This window comes from Jaculus jaculus, chromosome 7 (assembly GCF_020740685.1).
Source record: "Jaculus jaculus isolate mJacJac1 chromosome 7, mJacJac1.mat.Y.cur, whole genome shotgun sequence".
In the NCBI taxonomy this organism is placed as follows: domain Eukaryota; kingdom Metazoa; phylum Chordata; class Mammalia; order Rodentia; family Dipodidae; genus Jaculus; species Jaculus jaculus.
The window spans coordinates 155,185,306-155,211,233 of NC_059108.1; the positions used below are offsets into that span (position 1 = coordinate 155,185,306).

The 25,928-nt window shown below is 42.9% G+C and overlaps 1 protein-coding gene across 3 annotated transcripts in view; it reads right to left on the reverse strand.

Moving 5' to 3' along the window:
- Nucleotides 1-577: 577 nt before the first annotated feature.
- Nucleotides 578-25,928, reverse strand: part of Ppp4r4 (protein phosphatase 4 regulatory subunit 4) — a 101,504-nt gene continuing 76,153 nt past the window's right edge. For 2 of the 3 annotated variants that reach the window (XM_045154887.1, XM_004665620.2), the window contains 12 exons: nucleotides 24,906-25,088; nucleotides 22,903-23,008; nucleotides 20,842-20,989; nucleotides 18,050-18,194; nucleotides 17,294-17,335; nucleotides 17,123-17,197; nucleotides 13,283-13,352; nucleotides 12,809-12,895; nucleotides 11,722-11,815; nucleotides 10,351-10,421; nucleotides 5,483-5,624; nucleotides 578-1,582 (listed from right to left, as the gene is read on the reverse strand). In XM_045154887.1, the coding sequence (XP_045010822.1) occupies nucleotides 1,558-1,582; nucleotides 5,483-5,624; nucleotides 10,351-10,421; nucleotides 11,722-11,815; nucleotides 12,809-12,895; nucleotides 13,283-13,352; nucleotides 17,123-17,197; nucleotides 17,294-17,335; nucleotides 18,050-18,194; nucleotides 20,842-20,989; nucleotides 22,903-23,008; nucleotides 24,906-25,088 (1,188 nt within the window). In that variant the 3' untranslated portion in view covers nucleotides 578-1,557. The remainder of the gene's footprint in view (nucleotides 1,583-5,482; nucleotides 5,625-10,350; nucleotides 10,422-11,721; nucleotides 11,816-12,808; nucleotides 12,896-13,282; nucleotides 13,353-17,122; nucleotides 17,198-17,293; nucleotides 17,336-18,049; nucleotides 18,195-20,841; nucleotides 20,990-22,902; nucleotides 23,009-24,905; nucleotides 25,089-25,928) is intronic. The other variant, XM_045154888.1, reaches the window with a different exon arrangement.

A 25,928-nucleotide genomic window follows, 5' to 3' on the forward strand; every position in this document is an offset into this window, starting at 1 on the left:
AATTGGGATTCGAAGCCTAAGCAACTGGCTTGCCTACATCCTTCACTCTGCAAGCAGTGCTGATTACTCTGTCAGGTCACGTTCCCTCTGGCCCACATGCATAACAGGAACACAAAACCTCTGCTAAATTTATTAATTAATAATCAAATTGAAACTCTCCAATTTTCAGTGCTGACAATGAGCCACAGTACTAAAAATACTGACTGGCTCTGATGTCTCATTGTGCACTGTAAGTTCTCTAAACCATATACATTCAGCTCCACGTTCCCAATGCTAGGAGCAGACATAACTGACTAGCTGAATTCATTCACAGGGAGAAAAGCGTGCTAAGTCTCTTTAAGAAAGATTGCCACACCTCTCACAGCAGATGTCCTCTTGGCTCTTACCTGGCTGCCCTTGGCAAACAGTGTTCTGAATCACTACACATTGCTCAGAGAGGCCTGGCGGAAGAGAAGAGAAGGCAACGGAGTGGAAAAAGTCATTCTGCCCTGAGTAAGCTGCAGTTGGTGCTGGTATGCTTCTCTTATAGAATACGGACTGGAAGAAATAGTGAAAACTTTTCTCACCAACACAGGTATCTCATTAACCTATGTTTTATTTTGACCAAATTCATCATCCATTTCACATTATAAAAAGTAACCACACACGCGCATGCATTCACAAACTAGATCATCTTTATCATACATTGGTACATTTTTTTAAAAAAAACAAGCATTTTCTACTTTCAACATCGTGATATGCTGACCTATGAGACACTCTATGAGACGGTGAAGCTGAGGACAGCGCATCTCCAGAGGTGACATGTAACTACGGACGCTGCGCTCCCCAGGCAAACTCTGATGGCAGTACTAGCAGGAGACAAGTGATGGCTGTGGACGCAGCATTAGCAGGATAGCTTGGAACACAGCTGATTCAAACTAGATTCATCATGTGACATTAAGTAAGGACAGATGCAATCTAAAATGTAAACAAAGTATTTATAAAAGAAATTCCTCTAGGAAATTAAGGAAATCATCACTCTATCATTTTGAAGGTATTTGTAACTCAAAGTTATTAGAAATCTTTGAAGGATCTTCATTGCCAAATCTAAATTTGGGGGCGTCCAGGTACCACATACTGTCCTCAGATTGCAGGACTGATAGAACAGCAGACAGCTGCTCAGTGACTTTTCAGCTGGGCTGAGAGAGCTGTGAGAAAATGAGCGTCTTCCTTCCCCTTGTCCTTGCTCTCAGACTATGACACACGATCGAGCCGCTGAGGCTCCAGACACTGACACCGCAGGTTCCCACACAGGCAAGCTCGGCTCTTCTGCACAGGAAGCACACACTCTAACACTGGAATTCTGTAACCACATTATTGTTTATGAAACATGTATCTACTTCCTAGTGAAATCTAATTCCAAATGTGGTAGGTTTAACACCAGCTGTAACTATGCCTCTTTTCCCATTCATTGGAAAAAAAAAAAAACTACCAATGCCTCAGCCATTGTTGAGCTCCAGTCCATCAAGCACATCCGCTTTGGCTGTCTCTGCCATGCACCCTTAGCAAGCAGTTCATCTAGGGGTTGGGTTTTCTGGATTTTCTGAAGAGCAGAACGGAGGAAAGAGAAAAACAGGAAAGGACAGAAGGAGGGAAAGAAGAAAAAACATGAAAATGTTTATTCATATAATGCTTACAAAGTACATAAAAAATACAGATCAGCTATTTTGAATAAGCCTAATATGTAAGAATCTTGATAATGGAAAAAGTGAATTACATATTAAACATTATTTAGAATTACCTATGATTATTAAAAACATGATGTGTGGGCTGGAGAGATGGCTTAGCGGTTAAGCGCTTGTCTGTAAAGCCTAAGGACCCCAGTTCGAGGCTTGATTCCCCAGGACCCACGTTAGCCAGATGCACAAGGGGGCGCATGCATCGGTAGTTCGTTTGCAGCGGCTGGAGGACCTGGCGCACCTATCCCCCCCTCAAATAAATAAATAATAACAAAATATTTTATTAAAAAAATGATGTGTTGCACAAGAATTAAGTCCAAATGGTTTTTAACATCAGACCTGAAACTCTGAAACTGCTAGAGGAAAAAGTAGGGGAAACCCTTCAACATATTGGTCTTGGCAAAGACTTTCTGAATACAACCCCAATTGCTCAGGCAATAAAACCACAGATTAATCACTGGGACCTCATAAATTACAAAGATTTTGCACTGCAAAGGACACTGTGAATAAAGCAAAGAGGCCACCTACAGAATGGAAAAAAATCTTCGCCAGCTATATATCTGATAGAGGATTAATATCTAGGATATATAAAGAACTCAAAAAGTTAAATAATAAGGAATCAAACAAGCCAATCAAAAAATGGGCTATGGAGCTAAATAGAGCATTCTCAAAGGAAGCAATACGAAAGGCATATAAGCATCTAAAAAGATGTTCTACGTCACTAGTCATCAGGGAAATGCAGATTAAAACTACATTGAGATACCATCTCACTCCTGTCAGATTGGCCACCATCATGAAAACAAATGATCATAAATGTTGGCGGGGATGTGGAAAAAAAGGAACCCTTCTACACTGCTGGTGGGAATGCAATCTGGTCCAGCCATTGTGGAAATCAATGTGGAGGTTCCTAAAACAGCTGGAGATTGATCTACCATATGACCCAGCTATAGCACTCCTAGACATATATCCGGAGGACTCATCTCATTTCCTTAGAAGTACGTGCTCAACCACGTTTATTGCTGCTCAATTTATAATAGCTGGGAAATGGAACTAGCCTAGATGTCCCTCAACTGATGAGTGGATAATGAAGATGTGGCATATTTATACAATGGAGTTCTACTCAGCGGTAAAGCAAAATGAAGTTATGAAATTTGCAGAAAAATGGATAGACCTGGAAAGGATTATACTAAGTGAGGTAATCCAGACCCAGAAAGCCAAGCACCACATGTTCTCTCTCATATGTGGATCCTAGTTACAGATGATTGGGCTTCTGTGTGAGAATGAAAATACTTAGTAGCAGAGGCCAGTAAGTTAAAAAGGAGACATAAAGGGAAGAGAAAGGAAGGGAGGAGGGTACTTAATAGGTTGACATTGTATATATGTAAGTACAATGATTGTGATGGGGAGGTAATATGATGGAGAATGGAATTTCAAAGGGGAAGTGGGGGGGGAGGGAATTACCATGGGATATTTTTTTATAATCATGGAAAATGCTAATAAAAATTTTTAAAAAAGAAAAACAACAACAAAATAATAAAATAAAAAATAAAAATAAATTTTTTTAAAAAATGATGTGTGCCAGGCAAAATGGCACAGGCCTTTAATCCCAGCACTCGAGAGGCAGAAATAAGAGAATTGCTGAGTTTGAGGCCAGGCTGAGACTACAGAATAATATATAGGTCAGCCTGGGCTAGAATGAGGTCCTAACTCAATAAAACAAAGACAAAACAAAACAAGAAATATGGTATGTGAACCTCGCACAGTATTTAATTCAATTCATACTTCTCCTATACTTGTATTTTTACATAACCGTAATGGAAATTATTGTGGCTAATGCTTCACAGAAACCAAAAGCAGACCCAAGTGCACTTAGGTACTCTACGGTTGGCTGGAGATGAGCACAAGGCTCCAGGCCAGCGCACTACCCCGTGCCACCTCCACTCAAGTGGCTTCTATGGAGCCTCCCCAGTGTTCCCACAAGGGTTAGTGTGTGGAAAGAATTAACACACCCACTCTACGGTGTCTGTACACATCACTCTGTTACTACTCTTTGTAAACTCTTCTGTGAGCTCCCGCCAATGTACTTATTTGTAAATTTGGAATGAGATTGGGTATATACATTTATATTTGTACTTACCTGGTGGCCAGTTAAAATTTAAAATGAATGATAATATAGCTAGCTCCTACAAGAAATCCCAGCTCAGGAGAGATGGCTTAGTGGTTAAGCGCTTGCCTATGAAGCCTAAGGACCCCAGTTCGAGGCTCGATTCCCCAGGACCCACTTTAGCCAGATGCACAAGGGGGCGCATGTGTCTGGAGTTCGTTTGCAGTGGCTGGAGGCCCTGGCACGCCCATTCTTTCTCTCTCTCTCTCCGCCTCTTTCTCTCTTTGTCTGTCACTCTCAAATAAATGAATAAAAATTATTTTTAAAGAAAAGAAACCCCAGCTCAGAGTTTCTACAAAAAAGAATCAGGTGAGGACTAGAGATCTGGCTCAAAGTTAAGGTGCATACCTATAAAATCCTAAGGACCCAGGTTCAATACCCCAGGACTACATAAGCTAGATGCACAAAGTGGCACATGCATTTGGAGTTCATATGCAGTGGCTAGATGCCCTGGTGTGCCTGTGCTTGCTCTTGCTCACTCTCTCTCTCTCTCTCTTTCTCTGTATCTCTCTGCTTACAAACAAGTATTTTTTTAATAACAAAAATAAAGATTCAGGTGAAAGTCCTTCTTCACAAATTCAGGCCAGGCATTGTTGCCTGGTGACTTTGCACGGTGGTCTGTACCCCTGTAATGCCAGCACCAGTGAGGCTGCAATAGTACCATCCCAAAGTCCAGGCCGGCCAGGGCTGCCTAGCAAACCCTGACTCCAAAAAGAATAAAAAATAAGAAAGTAAAGTATGTTTAAAAGTTAACCAAAATCTTGTTTGAGCTTAGTTCTAGTCAGAACAGGTGCTCTATCTGAATCACGCTGCAGCTACATACAGTTGGGCATCCTGCCTGGACCCTTTGCGCTCTGGGGTGGTCTTGTGATCATTTCACAGTCCCATTCCAGTAGACGTGTAAAAGAAACAGAGGCTTCAGCATTGCAAACAAGATGAGCCAGAGGAAGGAACCGTGGGGAAAGGCGAGAGGGCTTTCTAACTTGTTTCTTGGATCACAAGTAGCCTGTCAGTCCCGGCAGTGTGCGGACCCCGCACCTCGGAGTTCTGCTGACATGCTTTTTTTTGTTGTTGTTGTTTTTGTTTTTGTTTTTGTTTTTGTTTTTCGAGGTAGGGTCTCACTCTGGTCCAGGCTGACCTGGAATTAACTCTATCATCTCAGGGTGGCCTTGAACTCATGGCGATCCTCCTACCTCTGCCTCCCAAGTGCTGGGATTAAAGGCGTGCGCCACCACGCCCGGCAAGCTGACATGCTATTTTAAAATGGCATCAGCTGCACCCATCTTTCTGAGCAGCAGGTGACCAGATACTGCACCTAGGTGTCTAAAGGGATGCAACTATACCTAGCATCTTCTCAGAGACAAATTCTCGGAACATCAACATTTCACAAGGAAAAGCTAGATCTCAGATGTTAGTGGAAGCCACTTAAATATTTTTGTTCATTCTGAAAGCCTGCAAATCTCTGCTAACATAAGTACCTGCATCGCAAAGCCTACCTTGAAAACCATCCCCTTCGTCTGACACTTGGGAAAGCCTGAGGCAGGAAGGCGGGCACACCGGGGAGGGGAACGGTGCCCAGCGCTGTCACGGGGCTACTCACAAGGTGGCCTTCCGGGGCTGCACATCTTTCCCGCTGCTGCTCTTCACGTCCGCGCTGTTGCCTGCCCCGCGGGAAGTGCTCGGTAAGGGCGGCGAGAAGGAAGCTGGAGCGCTGCTGGCACTGCGAGTCCGGAATGAGTCATCTGAAAGTGGCACATGCGTCAGAGGCACTGAGTGTGCAAGACAGACGTCAACCACAGAGAAGAAAAGGCTGTGACGCCAGCTTCTCTCTTCCGTCAGCCTCATGAAGGCATGGTTTACATACAGTAAAGTGCACAGTGTTCCGGTCTGGCGGGCATGGACTCCCATGAGGCCGTCACCACGGTCAAGGCGGAAGCACGCATCTCTACCAAATGGACCTTCAGAGCCGGGCGTGGTGGCGCACGCCTTTAATCCCAGCACTCGGGAGGCAGAAGTAGGAGGATTGCCATGAATTCGAGGCCACCCTGAGACTCCATAGTGAATTTCAGGTCAGCCTGAGCTACAGTGAGACCCTACCTCAAAAACAAACAAACAAACAAAAAAAACCCAAACGGACCTTCAGGGCCACTGAAACTCCTCTTCTAGCCTCCTCCTTTCCCAAATCGCTGATTTGCCTCCCGTCTGTCCCTAAAGGTTAGCATGCGTTTTCTAGGGTTTTATGTCAGGAAGAAATACAGAATGTGTCCTCCGACTCCTGTCTTTCACAGGAGCACAGCTAAGAGCAGCGCACACTAGGGGTCAGTAGCTCGCCCCTTCCCTCCTCACTGGCATACTGTGCATGTGCTAAAATGTGCTTGTCGGTAATGATCGCTGACAGACATCTGGATTTTCCCATTTCTTGACTATGAAAACCCACACTGTGTATCTGGAGAGACGGCTCAGCAGGTACCAGCACTTCTGTGCAGGTGTGAGGAGTGGAGTCCAGTCCCTAGCACCATACAAAAAGCCAGGCATAGGTGGGCATGCATGCCTGTAACCCCAGCACTGAAAGAGGTGGAGCAGGAGATGGCTGGGCACCTTGCTCAGCCAGTCTAGTTGGAAAATGGAGCGCTCCAGTCTCTCTGCAGGACTCTCACTCGTGGGGATATGCAGAAGAGTAACAGAGGTCCTGACATCTTCCTCGGCCTCCACAACCGGATGCAACGGGACACACACACATGCATACACCACACATACTACACACTAAAAGTTTCTTGAAAACATGCTATGAACATTGTGTGTAAGTCTGTGGTGGTGTGTTTCTTCCCTGCAGCAAATGCCTGGGAGTAGATGCGGGATCTCTGTGTACGGCATGTGTAACTGAGTAAGCTGCTGCTGGAGCGCCGCCGGGCTTCTCGCCCACTCCCTCCTTCTGGTTTCCAGCATCAGTGTGTACACGCCTGCAAAATGCCAGCACCCTCCCACTTGCCACCGGGAGCCTTTGAAGTGCAGGCATGCTGGTGGACACCAAGAAGTACCTCCCAAACCGGGCGTGGTGGCGCACACCTTTAATCCCAGCACTCGGGAGGCAGAGGTAGGAGGATCGCCATGAGTTCCAGGCCACCCTAAGACTACACAGTGAATTCCAGGTCAGCCTGGACGAGAGTGAGACCCTACCTCGAAAAACAAAAACAAAAAAGTATCTCCTCTTATGCAGCTTGGCTTCTTGTGGCTGTGGTTTGGTTTTGTCATGATTCCTCTGTCTTGTTTGTCTTTAGAGGCAGGGTCTCATGTAGCCCAGGCTATCATGAAATTTGCAATGTAGCTAAGGATTGCTTTGAGTTTCTGATCCTCCTGCCTTCACCTCCCACACACTGGGATCACAGGGGTCTGGCTCTCTCACTTTTGTCACTTCCATCTCCCTGGTGAGTAATGATGATGAGCATCTTGTCATACACTTCTATGTAAATCTTCTTGCACACATTCATGTTCAAATCCCTGGATCATTCTAAAGTGAGCTGTATAGCCTAGACTTCTTTGTACATTTGTGTTCAAATGCTTCTTAGGAAGACACATTAGGACTGTTTTCCCAATCCATGTCTTGACTTGTACTTTTTTATGGCTCTATTTCAACACCCAGAGGAAGTTTTATATTCTGAAACATTCTAATTTTTCTGTTATTATTAGAAGGCATATTTATTCCAAATTTGCAAAGATATTCTTCTATATGTTCTTTTCAATTTTTTTATAATTTTATCATTTATGTTTAGGTTTATATTTGTGTACAATTTGAAATAAGAATTGAGCTTTTCGTGGGTTTTTAAAATGCGGCTACCCAATGAATCTGGCACCATTCTTTAAAAATAGACTTTACACTTGAGAGTTGAAGGTTCCCCCATTCCCTGCCCCCACACACCTGCCGTCATCACTACCCCACAGGCTGCCTCTGTGGTAACTGAGGAGCCTACACTGACACCTATGACCAGACACCTGACCTGCAGTGTCACATCACTGGATTCCACAGTCACCCAAGAGACACACCTGCCCGACAGGTGGGAAGGACCCAGACTGAAGAAGAGTGAGCAAAGGAACAGTAAATTACACTGAGCACTAGCTTTCATCTGTCTCCTGACTGTGGACACAATGTGACCCGCTCGCCTCACACTTCTACTGCCGTTCCTTCCTGCCACGGCAGACTGTGTGCCTCCAACAGTGAGCCACGTAAGCCCTTCCTTCCCAATGTCGCTTCTGTCAGGTATTTGGACACAGCGATGAGAACAGTCTATAGTTTAATGCTGGGAGTTAATCTCAGCACTTTACTTTCTAAGTCTAAACAGTACACAATGCCTCATTATCACCTTTCCCAGTCCCTGCCAGGCACTGATCCTGTCACTGTGTCCATGGTTTTGCCCTCCAGAATGCTTTGTAACTGGATCACATGTAGCTGCTCTTTTAAGATTAGCCTCCTTCACTCAGCGGCATGATGTAGGATTCCTCCATGTCTTTTCACATTTAAGTCACTGAACAGTGCTCCACCTTTTGGATGCAGCGTTCCTGTTCCATTCACCTGCTGGAGGACATCTTGTCTGCTTCTGAGGCTGGGCAATGGGACTCGAGCTGCAGACATCTGTGTGGATATGAGCTTTCCCTTCCTGCAGACAAACACCAAGGAGCACGGCTGCTAGACCATAGTAGGAGTAGGTTCATTTTAGGAAACAGTTTCCCATCGGCAGTGGATGAGATTCCTTCCATGTCACATCCTTCTCAGCATTTGTTGCGGTCCATGTTTTGGGGGCTGATACTTCTAAGAGATGTGTGATGGCACCCAGTACTTTTTTATGTATATGATGCCCAACATCCTGTCAAATGCTTGTTTGCCATCCTCATATCTTCTTTGCAGAAGTATCTCTTCAAGGCTTTGCCCATTTTTAATAAGATGTCAGTTTCCCTTGTTAAGTTTTAAAAATCCCTTATGATCATTTATAGTCACTTGCACCAATAACTCTTGAGTTGAGCTACTTTATAATATCCTCCACATATACTTAAGAGGATTTGGAGGGGTTCTATAATGTGAACACAGTTCTCACACCCTGCATATTTCTTAGTACTTCCTCAAGAATTCACTGATGTGCTATGACAAATTGAGAGAGACGAGGGCACTACTCAGTAGGCAAGGCGCTTGCTGTACAAGCATAAGGACTGGAGTTTGGATCCCGAGCACCCACCTAAATGTTGGCTAGGCGTGGCACCCGCCTGTCTTCCCGGTTCCACAGAAGTGGAGACAGGGCATCTCCAGGACAAGCTGACTATTTAGAGTAGCAGATCACTGAGCTCTGGGTTCCAGTGAGAGACCCTGCCTCAGTAAATAAGGTGGAAAGTGATTACGGATGACACCCAGCGCTAACCTCTGGCCTTTGTATGTACAAGCACACACACCCATACACACATGTGCCCACACACATGCATGCACACCACCCCAAAAAATAAACTATGAAATTAAAATTTTCAGACCTTTGAGCAGGTTCGCTATTATTTATGTTAAAAACCACTGTCAACTGATAGCACAAATCTCAACCAATATTTTCAAGATACAAAGTCAGAAATACATTTTTAGCTACAAGTAACTTTTAGTGATATATTCAAACTGAGTCATACTATAACTCTGTGTTCTATTAAACCACAGGTCATCCAACTATACACTATGAAGCAATTGCCCATTTGGGTCAGGACAGTTTTATTGAAACCAGCCATGTTCATTCATTCTGCATTGCCTACAGCTGTTTTCACACTGAACCAGCAGAGCAGAGCAACTAATAGAGACCAATGTGGGCCACAGAAGCCCCTTCTAAGAAGCCTCAGACCCCTGAAACAAACTTTTAAATACCTATGATAGTAAATGTTTAGATGTTGTTAGAAAATTTACAATGAATTCTGCTGTTGGGCTTCCTTAAAAGTTATTGTAGGGCTGGAAAGGTGGCTTAGTGGCTAAGCACTTGCCTATGAAGCCTAAGGACTCTGGTTCGAGGCTCAATTCCCCAAGACCCACATTAGGCAGATGCACAAGGGGGTGCACGTGTCTGGAGTTAGTTTGCAGTGGCTGGAGGCCCTGGCACACCCATTTTCTCTCTCAATCTCTCTCTCTCTCTCCCTCTTTCTCTGTCATTCTCAAATAAATAAATAAATAAAAATAATTTAAAAAAAAAGTTATTGTAAAACATTGTCTATTCCTCAGGGGGTCCTCAGTCCTTTTTATTTACAAATACTATGCTCTGAGTCTTGACATAGTGAAAACAAAGTAGTAGCCAAGTATTTTCTCAGTTTCTCGGAAAAGCTTAGTTTCTTGGGGATTTGATAAAGCTATACATTTAGGAAAGATGCCATAGCTAGAATTAAAGGATTTAAGTCATTTAAGGAAAATAATATTTTGTGAAAAGTGACCACTTTGGAGGAGGGTAGGTTGCTACTCACCAGTCAGTGAAAGCACAGCAGTCTTCACCAGCCCTGAGACAGTTGGTGAGTGTCCTGCCGCAGAGCTCTTACTGGAAAACAATGGAGCTACTTAAAGGAGCACACCATGCCTTTTTCAGTCTAAGTCACCTAACACTTGGGCAGTTTCAGTCTTTTGTTTCTTCTGTAAAGGCTTCCTCTACTTCCGATGAAATGTGCCTATTGCTTTTCTCACTTATACTCTGCCTCAATGCACATACTTTTCTGTTAAAAACATTTCCTTAAGCTTGCTGATTAGAACTAAAGTTTGACTTCTGATGCCCATTCAAGCCAGGTAAGATGGTTAAAATGTTCCCTGGGAATAGCCTATCTTTGTTGTAATCCTTTTTTTCTATCCTAAGGACCTTCGACTAGCTAGAGCTCTGCATGGAGCTGCTGCTAATGCCTAACTACAGGGAGATCTTGAGTAAGTCAAGAACAATAAAGGAATGTGTCTTTGTCAACAAACTGTTTCCTTGAGAGATAAATGAATCCTTTGAGAAACATCCACATTTTCTTAAAACTACCCTGTTTGTACACTGACATGCTGCTGTTAAATCCATGGCACATAACATACACAGCAAATCATGCAATTAATTTATGCTGCTTTTCTCCTATTCTTAACTAACTGTAACTTAGATTCCTGGGGCATAAAAGGAAGTCAGGCAGTTACCCGTTATCAGGACTCAGCTATGACTACATTACTGTACGACCACACCACTGACTTCCTTACAGGCAGACACAACATGGATGTTCAGTCTTAGCAAGTGTTTACGCCAATTTGAAGCTCAGCTGCATATACAATATACAACTTTTTTCATAAATTATGGGTTGATTCCATGATATTCTGATGCAATATCATGGTGATATTCTTATGCATTATCATGATAAAATTTTTCCAAGAACACAAACATACCTTTGTTTATAGAAGCAATAAACTTTTGTTTCGGTACAATCTTTACAGAAGAAACTAGCAAATTATTGACCCATTAAAAATTCAAAATTTCTTGATGATATTAATGTAAATATTTCATGTAAATAAATTTTGGAAATATAAAATGAAGTTAAAAAACAAGCAGCTGGGGCTGGAGAGATGGCTTAGTGGTTAAGCGCTTGCCTGTGAAGCCTAAGGACCCCAGTTCAAGGCTCGGTTCCCCAGGTCCCACGTTAGCCAGATGCACAAGGGGACGCACGCGTCTGGAGTTCGTTTGCAGTGGCTGGAAGCCCTGGCGCGCCCATTCTCTCTCTCTCCCTCTATCTGTCTTTCTCCCTGTGTCTGTCGCTCTCAAATAAATAAATAAAAAATGAACAACAACAAAAAAAAAAAAAAAACAAGCAGCTGACAGATCATACCTAGCACATTTGTCTAAGTTGCCATATTTTGCATGGAAAGCTTGACTATTAAAAGACTGGCTTCGAATCAACTTGGATTTCTTGATTTCTTTGCCTAGAGTAATAAGCAGAAAGAAGGAAATGCAGTTGTTCAATCATCTTTACTGCCCCAACCTCCATGCTCCCCTCCCACCACTGCCAGTAAAACTCAGATGGATCCAGCTTCACTCCTCAGTCTGAGCTGACTGGACTAACCCTAACCCAAACTACCCATTAAGATTATCAACAAAGCCTGGAGAGATGGTTTAGTGGTGAAGGCATTTGCCTGCAAAGCCCTCTCCAGATCCCATGTAAGCCAGACACACAAGGTGATGCACACGAATAAAGTCACAGATGCACACAAGGTGTTGCATGTGTGTGGAGTTCAACTGCAATGGTTGGAGGCACTGGCCTGCCAATTCTCTCTCTTTCTCTTCCTCTCCTTGTCTCTCTCACTCATTAAAAAAATATATATATATATATATATTTCTTTTTAGCCAGGCGTGGTGACGCACGCCTTTAATCCCAGCACTTGAGCAGCAAAGGTAGGAGGATCACCGTGAATTCCAGGCCACCCTGAGACTACATAGTGAATTCCAGGTCAGCCTGAGCTAAAGTGAGACCCTACCTCGAAAAACTAAAATAAATAAATAAATAAATATCTTTTTAGTTTAAAAAGAATTACTAACAAGGACTGGAGAGATGGCTTAGCAGTTAAGGCACTTGCCTACAAAGCCTAAGGACCCAGGTTCGATTACCCAGTACCCACGTAAGCCAGATGCATGAGATGGCACATGCATCTGGAATTTGTTTGCAGCCGTTAGAGGCCCTGACGTGCCCAGTCATTCTCTCTCTCTCTCTCCTTCTCTCTGTCACCTGCCTCTTTCTCTCTCTCTCAAATAAACAAATGAATAAAATAAATTTGGGCAAAGAATTACCAACAAACAAACAATTAAAGGCTAAAGATGCTTTAAATAACACATTTCAACTAGCAAAGTGAATTGCCCTGCAATATTCTTACATAGGAAAAAAGTGTTTAGAAGAGAAATAAATTGGCATCATTCCTTACTTGTGGATGGGGTGCTAGAAGAGGGTCCAGCAACAGAAATGGGGATGCTCTTGGGGAGGCTCTGTGTTGGTGTCTTCATATCTCTGCCTAAAATTAACTCTGTGTTAAGCTGCATCATTTCATCAAAGTCCTATATGAACCATTATCCCCAGTTAAGCAGCATTGTTTCTCAAATGCCCTTACTGTATAAGCTTCTACATCTCAGTCTTTGCTGTTCAGTTCACCTCCATCCAGTCTCACAGCTGACGTCAGACATTCAGCTTCGGAAGACTGACCTCATGCCAGTGCCTCCCATTTTCATGTCTTCTTAACACTTATGCCATAGTAAGCAGGATTTCAAAACCAACTCTTCAAAAATGAAAAAAAAATGCAGCAATTTCCCTACCAAATTAAAAGCTTAGCGTGGTCTTGAAGAAGACAGGGGTACAGAATGGGTTCTGTAACTAAGTGGTGAAGACATAGAAACCTACTTACGTTTCTTCTCAAAGATTTTATCACTCGAGGCCCTCCCATCGTTCTGATGCTTCTCCTTCTCTAGTTGCTCCTATTACAAAAACAGCACGTTCGTGTTAAATGCGCAGCTTACAGAGCTGTTCCCATGAACAACACACTCTAAGACTTAGAGCTACAGATACAGTTCATAAAAATGTCTCTTCAAGGTAAGAGTTTTCCTATATTTTTGTTTAAAGAATTCAGGGCTCTTTCAGATTAGTGGCCTTTTAGCATCACAGAATATTGTCCTTGGGATTAGTCAAACTACACATGAGTTTGGCATCGTTGTGTAAGGAACCTTTATTTTCTAGGTGTATTTAATGGTTACTAATGTTATTATTGGTTATTTCAACTTCTAAATAATGAACTGTAAAATAATATGTTTCTTTTCAAAGATGGAGAAGATGACTGGAGAGATGATGAAGCAGTTAACAGAGCTGCCTGTACAAGCCTAAGGGCCCAAAAGGCCACTTAGGTTCAACTCCCAGGACCTACATAAATAGCAGGGTGTGGCCACATGTCTCTAACCAGTCCAGTAGGAGAGCAGAGAGGCAAGAAGTGACAGAGTTAAGGGGGAAACTGTGAGCTATGGGATCAGAAGAGCAAATGAGCAGAAGAGTGGCGGAGCAGGATCACCCAAGGATCCATGCCAGCCAGTGCAGGTGAGCGCACGGGGCGTCACACGGACACACACGTGTGTATACGCATGCACATGCACACACGCAGCAAAAACAAAGGAAAAAAGACTGAGAAAAGCTGTCTACTGGGTATATTTAAAATGTTTTATTTAAGTATGATATATAGAAAGACTATAAACTAAAATGCCTAGAAAAAAGCCACGCCTAGGTGGAAGATTCCACAACACTAATTTGAACTTCCTGATTGACGGTGGAGTAGGAATATTGCAGAGCTAGAGCCAAACTAGGTGGAGCTATCACCAGTGCCTTTTATAGCCATTCACTGCCCACATCTATGTCTGACATCTTCTCAATTATCAGGAAAAACGTTTAAAGTATATTTTGGGGGGCTGGAGAGATGGCTTAGCAGTTAAGCGCTTGCCTGTGAAGCCTAAGGACTCCGGTTCAAGGCTCAATTCCCCAGGACCCACGTAAGCCAGATGCACAAGGGGACGCATCTAGAGTTCGCTTGCAGTGACTAGAAGCCCTGGCGTGCCCATTCTCTCTCTCTGTCTATCTGCCTCTTTCTCTCTCTCTCTTTCTTTCTGTCTCTGGCACTCTCAAATAAATAAATAAAAATGAGCAAAATATATTTTAAAGTGTATTTTTTAGCAAATTTCTAGCTTCTGCCAGCTCTGAGTGTCATCAGAGAGCATCTGAACCTATAGCAGTTTCCCCACATTGCTATAACCCCCACCAATGTAGAAGGATGAATATGAATAAAATACAATGATATATCTGTGTGAAAATGTCATAATGAAACCCACTATTTCATATGCTAACTGAAAAAGTTAATAAAACTATACTAAAGATGTATTTTTCTTTTGTTTTGTTTTTCAGTTTTTCAAGGTAGGGTCTCACTCTACACGAGGCTGACCTGGAATTCTCTATGTAGTCTCAAGGGAGCCTCAAACACACGGCGATCCTCCTTCCTCTGCCTCCCGAGAGCTGGGATAAAGGCGTGCACCACCACGCCCAGCTTTGTATTTGCTGTTTTGTTGAGTGTCTGTGGTGGTGGTGGGAAAGGTCCCAGGACCTCGCACGTGTTTGGTGTGCACTCTAACACTGAGCCCATCCCCAGTCCCTAGATTATCTAAACACAATCCTAACTAAAATGCCAGCAAGTTGTGATAGAAATCGACAAACCTGAGTATAAACCTTATGTTGAAATGCAGGAGAGATAGCTTAGCAGTTAAGGTGCTTGCATGTAAAGCCTAAGGACCAGGTTCAACTCCCAGAACCCACATAAGTCAGACACACAAGGTGACACATGTGCACAAGGTCACGCATGCACACAAGGTGGCACATGCATCTAGAATTTGAACACAGTGGCTAGAGGCCCTAGTTCGCCAATTCTTTTCTCTCCTCTCTTTCTCTCTCTCTCTCTCCCTCTCTCTCGCTCGCTCTCGCTCTCTCTTCCCATTTCTCTCAGTAAAAAAAAAGAAAAATTTAAAGGTCCAAGACCAAGCAAAGCTTTTTCAAAAAAACAAATCTGGAAAATACACCCTACTTGATTTCAAAAATACTATAAAGCTACAGATATCAAGGTAGGCTAGTACTGTCCAAAAGACAAATCAATGTCAGTGAGACAAGAGACAGTCAAGAAATGGATGGGTGGATGGACAGCTGAGAGTTTTGAAAGGCATCAAGGCAATTAATTCACTACCTTGACAAATGATGCTGAAACAATTAGATATTCAGGTGAAAATGTAAACATATGTAACAAGGAACTTGAAATAGGTTACAGACTTAAATGCAAAACCCTAAACTAAAATTTCCAGAAGCAAAAGCAAAAACGTCTGTGATTCTGAAGTACATAAAGAGTTCTTACAATAGAGAATTATAAAGGAACTTTTTGATAAGGCAGACTGCATCACAATTAAAACTTCTGGGCTGGAGAGATGGCTTAGTGGTTAAGGTGCTTGTCTGTAAAGCCTAAGGACCTATGTTCAACTCTCCAGATCTCATATAAGCCAGATGCACAAAGTGACACGTGTAAGGTCACACATGCACACAAAGCAGCGCACACGCGTAGAGTTCAGTTATAATGTCTGGAGGCCCTGATGCACCAATTAAAAATGCCACCATCGGGCTGGAGAGATGGCTTAGCGGTTAAGCGCTTGCCTGTGAAGCCTAAGGACCCCGGTTCGAGGCTCGGTTCCCCAGGTCCCACATTAGCCAGATGCACAAGGGGGCGCACGCATCTGGAGTTCGTTTGCAGAGGCTGGAAGCCCTGGCGCGCCCATTCTCTCTCTCTCTCTCTCTCTGTCTTTCTCTCTGTGTCTGTCGCTCTCAAATAAATAAATAAATAAATAATTAAAAAATATATATATTAAAAAAAATGCCACCATCAGGTATCATAAGGACAGAGTAACTAAGCTCTGCCCCAGCCATGGAAATTTTCAGTAGTTCAAACAGGTTTTTTTGCTTAAAGATGAGGTTTCTCTACCACTAGAATTAACTAAGAGAAATGAAAGCATATGTCTATCCAAAGACTTCTTCACTAGTGTTCAAAGCAGCATTATTCGTAATGCCCCCAAAGTCTGTTCACAATATACAATGCTACCCCAAGACGAAGAGGAGTGGCCTGGTGATATTTATAAATTTCAAAATGACTGTGCTGATGAAAAGAAGCCTGATTGAGAAAACTAAGACTATCTACAACTCAACATATGTAAGTTCTAGAAAATGCAACTAATCGGCAGTGACAAACACTATCCCAGTAGAAGCCAGAGTGGAGGAGAGAGCATGGTGGTCACCAAGGGGCTGTGGGACCGGGCCCAGAGGGTCTGGAGCGCAGGAGACAGCACAGGCTTCTTTTGGGAGCCTGGGAATATTTGGTATTCTCATTGTTGTGATGGTTTCACAAAGATGTTCGCATGTGGAAACTGACGCACCTATATATACTATAAATAGGGTTAGTCACATGTCAGATTTACTTTAGTATAGTCATTTTCCTAAAATCTCTGAAGTGTAACTTTTCTTCCAAGTTTAGAAATGAGAACACTGCAGAGAATCAAGACTTTTCTTTAGTCATTTAAAAGGAAACAACTGTAAAACTGAAAGAAATTGTTTTCAACTTTCCTAACAAAGCACAGTTAATGTTCATCAAAAGAGTATTTGTGTATATGGTAAAACAACATACCATTTCCAAAAACAGTAGTTCTTCTCTTTCTTTCTCTTGATCCAACAAATCTTTTTCATAATACTTTTTCTGAAACTGTTTAAAATTTAAAATGACATTGTCAAGCCTTAGTGACGACAGCCTGGCAATTTGTAAATCTTCTTTTAAATATAGGGCAAAGAGTGTACTTACAGCATCCATAGACATTTCCATTCTGTCCAACTCTAATACAGTCTATAATGAAAGTTTTTAGAGTTATTCAATAGTAATTAAATTCAACCATTCTCAAACACTGGTTGAATATTCAGCAGTTTTTTAAAACTATAAATATTTTAAGGTTTGATCTCATCAACCCAAATTCCTACTAATTTAGTTTGCCAATATCTCAAAACAACCCATAAAATAAGATCTCATGCTCAAAGAGAAAATCGTAAAGCATAAGGCTCCGGTGCTCAGAAAGGGTGTGATCCGGGGTAAGCACCAGGTCTCTGTCACAGCTGGGCTCTTCCACTACTGGCACATGAGCACATTGGCACAGGGAGCACAATCTTTCTCGGTCTAGTGACTGTGAAGTCACACACACCACTGGATTAACTATACAGCCACCAAGGCTGCTCCGATCAAGTATGACGGTCCCACTCTTACTAACCACTTTACTGGATTGCAATGGAATATTCACTATTAACTGAGCCAGCATCAGGGAGAACCTAGCAGGTGCTAAGCTCTCTTTCATGCAGCGCATACCACTGGTAACACAGATTACGACCCTTCAGAAGTACCCTCCAGTAGGAACTGGCATATCAAACTGCAACACACACGGATCAGATCATTTACTAACTATGCTTGCAAAGTCACAAGTATCTTAAGTTGCTATATCAAGCTCAGGTAGTAAACTGTGGTTAGCTGTCACAATACAAGACACATCTTCCCAGCAAGAGGGATACTTACTCTCTTTACAATTGCCAGGACATCTTTATCTTTTTCTTGACACAGGAGTTTTCTCACACACATCTCTAACTGCTGGAGGAGATGCTTGTCTGTGGGAATCTTCAGAGTTGATTTCACTTTGGGTAACAGGTAGCAAAGTTTCATTCTGTATTTAATAACCAAGAATAAAAGTAACATGAATCTGAAAGTGTTTAAGTTTTATAAAGTGTGAAAGTCTGTGTGCACACACAACCAATGTTTTGGGAGTGCATAGCATGTGGGGAAGACTGCTCGGTGGTTAAAGGCATTTGCTTGCAGAGCATGCCAGCCTCGGTTCAGTTCCCCAGCACGCACATGAGGTCAGATGCATAAAGTGTATCTGGAGTTCATTTGCAGTGGTGGGAGACCCTGATGCACCCATACACACACACACTCTCTCTCTCTTTTCTTCATAGAAATAAATCAATAAAAATTTTCAGAAAAGGTTCCATCATTCGAGATATTGAAACACAAAAGTGAATAACCACCGAAAAAGTTCTCTGTTGTTACGGGGTTTCCATTCAAGAATACACAAATGTCTGCACACAGTGCTGAGGCTGTGGAGGAAAGCCCATGGGAGGAAGACCAGAGCTGAGGGGCAGATCCACATTAAATCAGTGGTCAGAGCTGAGGGGAAGGTCCACCTTAAATCAGTGGTCAGAGACATCAGTGATGCTTTCACTGAACAAGTGAAACTGCAGGACAGAGCCGGACAATTTGTGAGCAAGTTACGCAGGTGTCTGGAAAATGCAAACAGAGAAGCACTGGCATGGTGCTATCCCAAATTAACAAACTGGTCCCCATTAGCAAGTTGGCTTTGAGGCACGGCACAGCACAGCAAAATGAAATAACCAGGAGACCTCAGAGTGAGGAAAACAGGCCCAACCCTGTGCCTGGCCCCGCACGCTTTGAGTTTGCATTGAGAAGCACTAACGGGTTGTAAGCAGAGACTGAAGTGCTCCAGTGCAGCTTTAGTAAGAATCCTGCTGCTGATTAGAGGTTAGATTGATTGTAAGTGGCTGGGGACAGAGGCAATAGGGGTGTCCCCAAACAAGAGCTGATGGTGTACTGAGCCAGAGAGGGAGCAGCAGAGGTGCTGAGAAGGGCCTGGATTCTGCCTGTGTTCTATAAGCAGCAGGCCCTGCCTGCAAAGAGGAGGTGAGAGATGATGAGGTGAAGAGAGCTTAGCTTTGAGTCCTGGTATGCAGGAAGATGAATGGGTTATGCACTGAGTGCAGAAAACTGCGAGGGAAGAGACACAGAGGAGGGAAACCAGGGTTGGATGTTGGACAAGTCTGGGTTGCCTGTCAGATATTCATGGAAACACTAAGTTATAAAAATGAATGAACACTGCAGTGATGCAGCTAGAACAGGAAGACGCCGTATAAAGTGAGATACGCCAGGCATGGGAAGTTAAGTACTCCATGTTCCTACTTTTTGTGAAAACTACAAAGTTGATGAAGAGGATGGCAGTCATTAGAGAGCAGGAAGGGCAGGGGAAGGAAGAAGGGAAGGAAGTAGGTAACAGATACAAAACTCCAAGCCAGGCGTGGTAGTGCATGCCTTTAATCCCAGCACTTGGGAGGCAGAGGTAGGAGGATCACCATGAGTTCAAGGCCACCCTGAAACTACATAGTGAATTCCAGGTCAGCCTGGGCTAAAGTGAGACCCTACCTCAAAGAAAAAAAAAACAGTCAGATAAGAGGAATGTTACAGGCTTCCACAGTGCAGCAGGGAGAGCACAGTTTATGCAGAACTGGAAGCGAGCAGTCTGAAGGCTCCCAACACAAATGGCAGTGTTCAAGGAGACGAAAATAATGACTACCCCAATTTGAACAATACATATTATGCACATGTGTCAAATTACCATGTTGGGGCGGGGAGATGGCTCAGCACATAAGAGTGCTTGCTGTGCAAACATGAGGATCTGAGGCCCCGTGTGAAAACCTGGGCGAGGCCACATAAGCCTGTGCTCCAGTGCTGAGGTGGGGGAAGACAGGAGAACCAGCAGAGATCTGGGGGAGGCAGTCTAACAAGAAACACAGGGGTGCTGTTTTCTTGGTAAACCGGGTATCAGCACAAGGGTGAAGGAGATCAACACAGAGAAAAATCCAACTGCTACCAAATAAGAGATCCAGAGACCCAGAGGCCCCCAACACCTCATCACTGAAGCAGACCAAAAATGAACCCAACATGGCTCAGGGGAATTTTGCAGAAGAGGGGGCGGAAAGAATGTCAGAGACACATGTTGGGTCATGATATGCAGAGACATTTATCCTACCCATAACTGTGGGCTAACTCCAGAATGCATGACCCATATACCTCAACAAGGAGGGGCCAAAGGGAGAGGGTAGGTCATGGATGAGCCTAATAATGGTACCAAATTGACTGTATTCACTGAGTACAAAACTCATTAATAAAAAAATTTTTAAGTCAAAAAAAAAAAAAAGAAAGAAACACAGGGAGCTCCAGGTTCAGTAAGAAACTCTCTCTCGGAAAAATAAAGTTGAAGAGTGATAGAGAAGAACACAGATGTCTTCCTTTGCACACATACATGTGCATGCACCACATGCACACACACCAAGAAATTATAATATTGGCTCCCATAAGTATATGTGATGATCAGGTCAATCTGAAAAACAGTCGCTAAGAATCTGAAGCAAGTAAAGTTTCTTCATACAATTTTTCAAGTAACTAAGATTTTACAAATATTTACTATGACAGACATGTAAGAAATAGAATGTTTTTTAAGATTTTCTTAGAGTGCAACATACCTCACATTTGCCACTGGATCATGGGTGAGTTCAATAACAGGTAGAAAGAAATATTTGCAGAAAAATGATTTGGAAAAGATCTCTATGATAAATTCACAGGTATCCAAAAATCTAAGTCTATTCCAATAACTTTTTCCTTGGCCCAGCTCTAGAAAAGACAAAATTTTATCACACAATATATATATAAATATATATTATATATATATATAATTTATATATAATATATATATTATATATATATAAATTATATATGACAAAATGACAGAGAAAATCTACAAAAAGTTCCTTTATGCCCATAATTTACTGAAAAAAAAATACAAGTAAAAGAAACACAGTCATAGGCTGGAAAGATGGCTCAACATGTGTGTTTCCTGTGCAAGCATGAGGGACTGAGGGCCCTGAGGATGCCAGAACTCAAATCTCTTGATCCAACATAAACAGCTGGGCTGGGCTTGGCATGTACACATGTGACCCTAGTCTCGCAGGGGAGCAGAGACTCAAGAATCATCAGGGTCCAGAAACCTCCAGAATCCACAGAGAGACTCCAGCCCAAAACAAGACTGGGCAGAAAAGCACATAAGCAGGACACTGAACATTCTGCTCCATCCACTGCAGAGAAGTGCCCCGCTTCAAGTGAGGAATACGTGGCACCACCCCACACTATTTCCCCTGCCATATATACATTGTACATGAAAAAAGTAAAAACTAAAAAAAAAATAAAAAATACTCATATTACAAGCCCAAGATTTATAGCTTACAAAATTATTGATGTGTCAAAAACTAGGAAAAGGTTTAATTAACAATAAATTTCAATAAGCACTGATTGACTACTCAATGACCAAATCTAGTATTTTTTTATCATTAACTATAAGCAAAGCTCATTTGTTAATAAAAAACTCATAAGTAACTCCAATGGTATGCACTTACTTAAGCCGATAAGGATGCTAAGATTCAGTGAGAGTAGAGTTATCTAGAACTCAAATGCAGGTCTACATATTTTCAAAATCTTTTAACAATTAAACTGCTTAATATAATTGATAGTATTTCAGGTCAATATTTAAAGAATACAAGTTTTTAATATTTAAAGCCAAAAAAAATCTTTCAAAACACAGCTTATTCTACATACTTAAGTTCCTATATCAATGGAAAACATAATTGAAATAGACCACAAATGAAAGATTAAAATATGCTGAGTATAATTTTTCCTAAGTGAAATTTTGTAAAAGTACTTGTTTTATTTTTGAAAAGTGGTAATGACCCATGTTAAAATGGTATGGGGCTGGAGAGATGGCTTAGCGGTTAAGCACTTGCCTGTGAAGCCTAAGGACCCCAGGTTGAGGCTCGATTCCCCAGGACCCACGTTAGCCAGATGCCCAAGGGGGCGACCGCATCTGGAGTTCGTTTGCAGCGGCTGGAAGCCCTGGCGTACCCATTCTCTCTCTGTCTCTTTCTCTCCCTCTCTCTCTGTCACTCTCAGATAAATAAATAAAAATGAACAAAAAATATTTTTAAAAAGAAAAGAAATGGTATGCCTCAAACCAGAAAATGTTATTACCTGCCCGTGCTGGGTAACAGTTTAAAAAAAATGCAGGCATAATGGAGAACAAAGAAAATGTTCAATGACTGATAAACTCATCAAGTTTGTGTAGGTATTTGCTAGTGTTCTAGAAAAAATCACATTCTATTCACTCTACTAACATTTAAAAGAATTATAAATCATAAATTCATAAATACTCTATTCATATTTGAGTTCTAAATGCTCTCCTCAAGATGGAAACTGGACCTTCAACCTGAGTTTATATATGTGTTAGAATTTGAAAAAAGAAAAAGGACTTGAGTTAACATGACTTTCATTTAGCACAGACTTTGATCCTGCCATAAAGACTTTCAGAACACCCACATATTAATGTACAAAACCCAAACAAAGGCACATACAAGCTATTTGCCATCAGCCTAATTTACCCTGGCAAGATGATACATAATGCATGACAGAAATAATTAAGGTCAACTGCTTTAGTAAGGTCCTTGTTTTTTCCAAAATAAGAGAAAATGGATACTTACGTTCAATTAATTTTTGAATGACCTCATGCCTCTGTTCTTGTTTACGATTATATCGTAGAAAAATGCAGAGCGTTCGTGAAGCTGCTCTTTGGACAGGTAAGACATTCTTAAAGAAATAAGAAATACAGTTATACTAGCCTAACGCATATTGACAACTATTTTACCCAACAAATACATTTTAAGTTATTGGTTAAGTGTGAAGCATTCACTACATTCAAATCTGAGCTTATGCTGTTCTGGAGGTGACTCCAGAATGTAACGACACTCAGATAAATCACCTAACACATCACACATGGGAGCAAAGTTAATGTGGCACAGTCACATCCAAAATACTGACCTGACTTTCACTTCCTGGCCACATGGTCTTAAATAATGTGTTTCTCAAATATGCTTCCGTCACCTGTCCTGTTGGCTCACAGGATAGTAACTGTCACTATACATTCAACAAGCATGTGCTAGAACATGGCATGTGTCAGTTATGTCACTATAATGTGCCACTTCTAAAACACGCACTTAGAAACGCCATGGTTAGCTACATCTGGTTTCATTCTGGCTCTTCAACTTTAATGTCATTTTAGATCTCTGGTCTGTGATAGAGATCAAGCTTGAGGCCAGAAGGGTACCATGCCAATCATTCATACTTAAGCAAGTGAGGAGGTCCCACTACTCCCTGAGGGCACTGGTACCAGGGCTAAGAATTGTTAAAAGCACTATTAAATGGCTAAAACACTACTAAAACCAATATTAATGTGTAAAGGTATTTTCTTAGAAATGCTCTTAATGTTCATTTTCCTGTAAATTAAGAAAACCTTGGAGGATGGGTGATATGACTCCATATTTGATAGCTATTTGGCTTCCCCGGTGCTCTGGCTGCCTTGACAAAAGGACCGTCCATCCAGCAGCCAGCCAGACTACTGTCATACGGCCCACAGCCGTGTCGAGGGAGTCACACCACAACTGAGGCTGCCTGCTACTGCAGCACAGGCTGGGTCTGAAGGTGCAACCGCAGCCAGGACTGCTTCAGAAAGCATGCCCAGGCCTTTCCTTATAAGCACTTCCCTCAGGCAGAGGGGGAGCACTTCCTCTGGTGGTCCAGCAGAGGGACTGCTGTGACTAGTGCAAAAGGGACCACAGCTGGTGTGAACAGGACCCTTCATTTACACGAAGGTCTGCTGTGATTGGAGCACATGCCCCTTTTCTAGCTGTCCAAGCAGGCTGCTCCACTCACTTGGGGAGACTCTTCTGTGCCGCCTCCCCTGGCGCTGCATCATTAGGCTTAGGAAAATGCCCTTCTTTAATGGTCTTTTCTTGCCTACTTTTGATTTACCGTGAGTGGAGCAGGCTGTGCAGATAACATGAAGGAAGAGAAGGGGCCTGCGGCAGCTCAGAGCAGTACAGCCAAGAGCATGGGTCCCTGTGGTAGTGGCAGAGGAGGCGGGAGCCACAGAGCAGCCGCAGAGCACAGGCATGGCAGCCGCAGCTTGAGCATCAGCAGCAATGCAGGGTTGTCGCTACTTTCACTCTAGTATGAAGTTCTCTCTACTAAGGCACCCACGTGTTCAGCGTAAGTGTTGTCATTTCATAGACCCGTCAGGTAGGCACCCAGACTAATGTGAGGGGGTACAGTGGAAGCCATGGTGGAAAGACCCAGCTGGTGTGAGACAGCAGCTATGGGGACATCAGAGGGGCACACCAGCGCAGGTCTTCTTCAGCTGAGATCACAGTCCTGTCAACTTTCCTCTCCAGAAGAATCCTACCAAGTGTGAGATGAGTCTGTCCACACTCCCCCTGGCAGTGTGCAAATAAAGGGTAAGTGTTCACACCTCCCTACAGCTTGGAAGGCCACAGTGCAGCCAGAGGAGAAGCTACAAAAACCTAATGCCCCACCTCAGGCAGCCTGAAAGGAACTGAGCTTGTCACACTACTTTGAAAATGTGATGAATTTGGCAATGCCAAAATCAACCTCGAATTCAACAGAAACAGGTGAAAGATGCACAGCTCACATTGGTCATCATGATAGTAAATATTCTTTGTAAAAAATGGTAATATATCTGATCGCTTGACATGACGTGAGGCAGACAGGCGTATTTCTGCAGCAGCTTCTCGTGGGTTCTCCACTTCAGAGAGGCTGCGGCTCGTTGCTCCGCAGCTGTGAGTGCTGGAATCAAGTCAGACAGAGAGGACAACTGAAAGAGACCCAGGAGAGACAATGGTGACCAAGTGTGTAACAGCAAAGGCAGCCTGAGCACATGCTGGAGGGATGCGGAGTCTAAAAGGCATCTCCTTGTCCCGGGGCGGTAGCTTTCTGGTGAACTCAATCTCTCCTAGCATGCTTAAGTGACACTTGCGGTTACTGGAAAGGAGGTTTCTGAGACGGGTGCGTCATCCTTCCTGCCATGCTGATCACCACAGCAGTTGTCCTAACTAGAGAAAAACTGCTATGTACTACTCAAGGCAAGCTTCGACCTTCTATTAGTTATTTTGGGGAATACTGTTAATACTGCAAATGTGAATACACCTTCCAAATGCACCACACAAGAACCATGGGTGGGTTAGAGCTGCAGAGGAAATGTGAGCTACTCAAATGTCATGCGACTATATACACATCTACTGCGTAACAGGTCCCCTTGTACCTAGCTGCTTGTGCTTGTTTATTAAAACTATCAAATTTGAAAATTACCTTTCTTCAGGGATTTTCAAATAATCTGCACACTTCACTGCCTCATTCATATAACAGAAACATTGGAACTGAGGAGACGGGAGAGCATATGGCTTGGGTACATTTTCGTGCCACAACACAGCCAGCGGGACCAGCCTTTCACTCAGGGGCTCTGAGGGCAGAGGAGTCAGTGACTTGGAGGCTTGGTTCCAGCATCACTGCTGTGGGGATTTGAGTGAGGGTGTCTGTGGCTCCTTGACCTCCGTTTCCTCCAGGACAGGGCAGGAGTTCTATACTAGGGGGCTTAAAATGTTTCACAGAATTGTCACCATCTCATAGTGACTCTGTTAAAGAAGGCTCAGAGGTT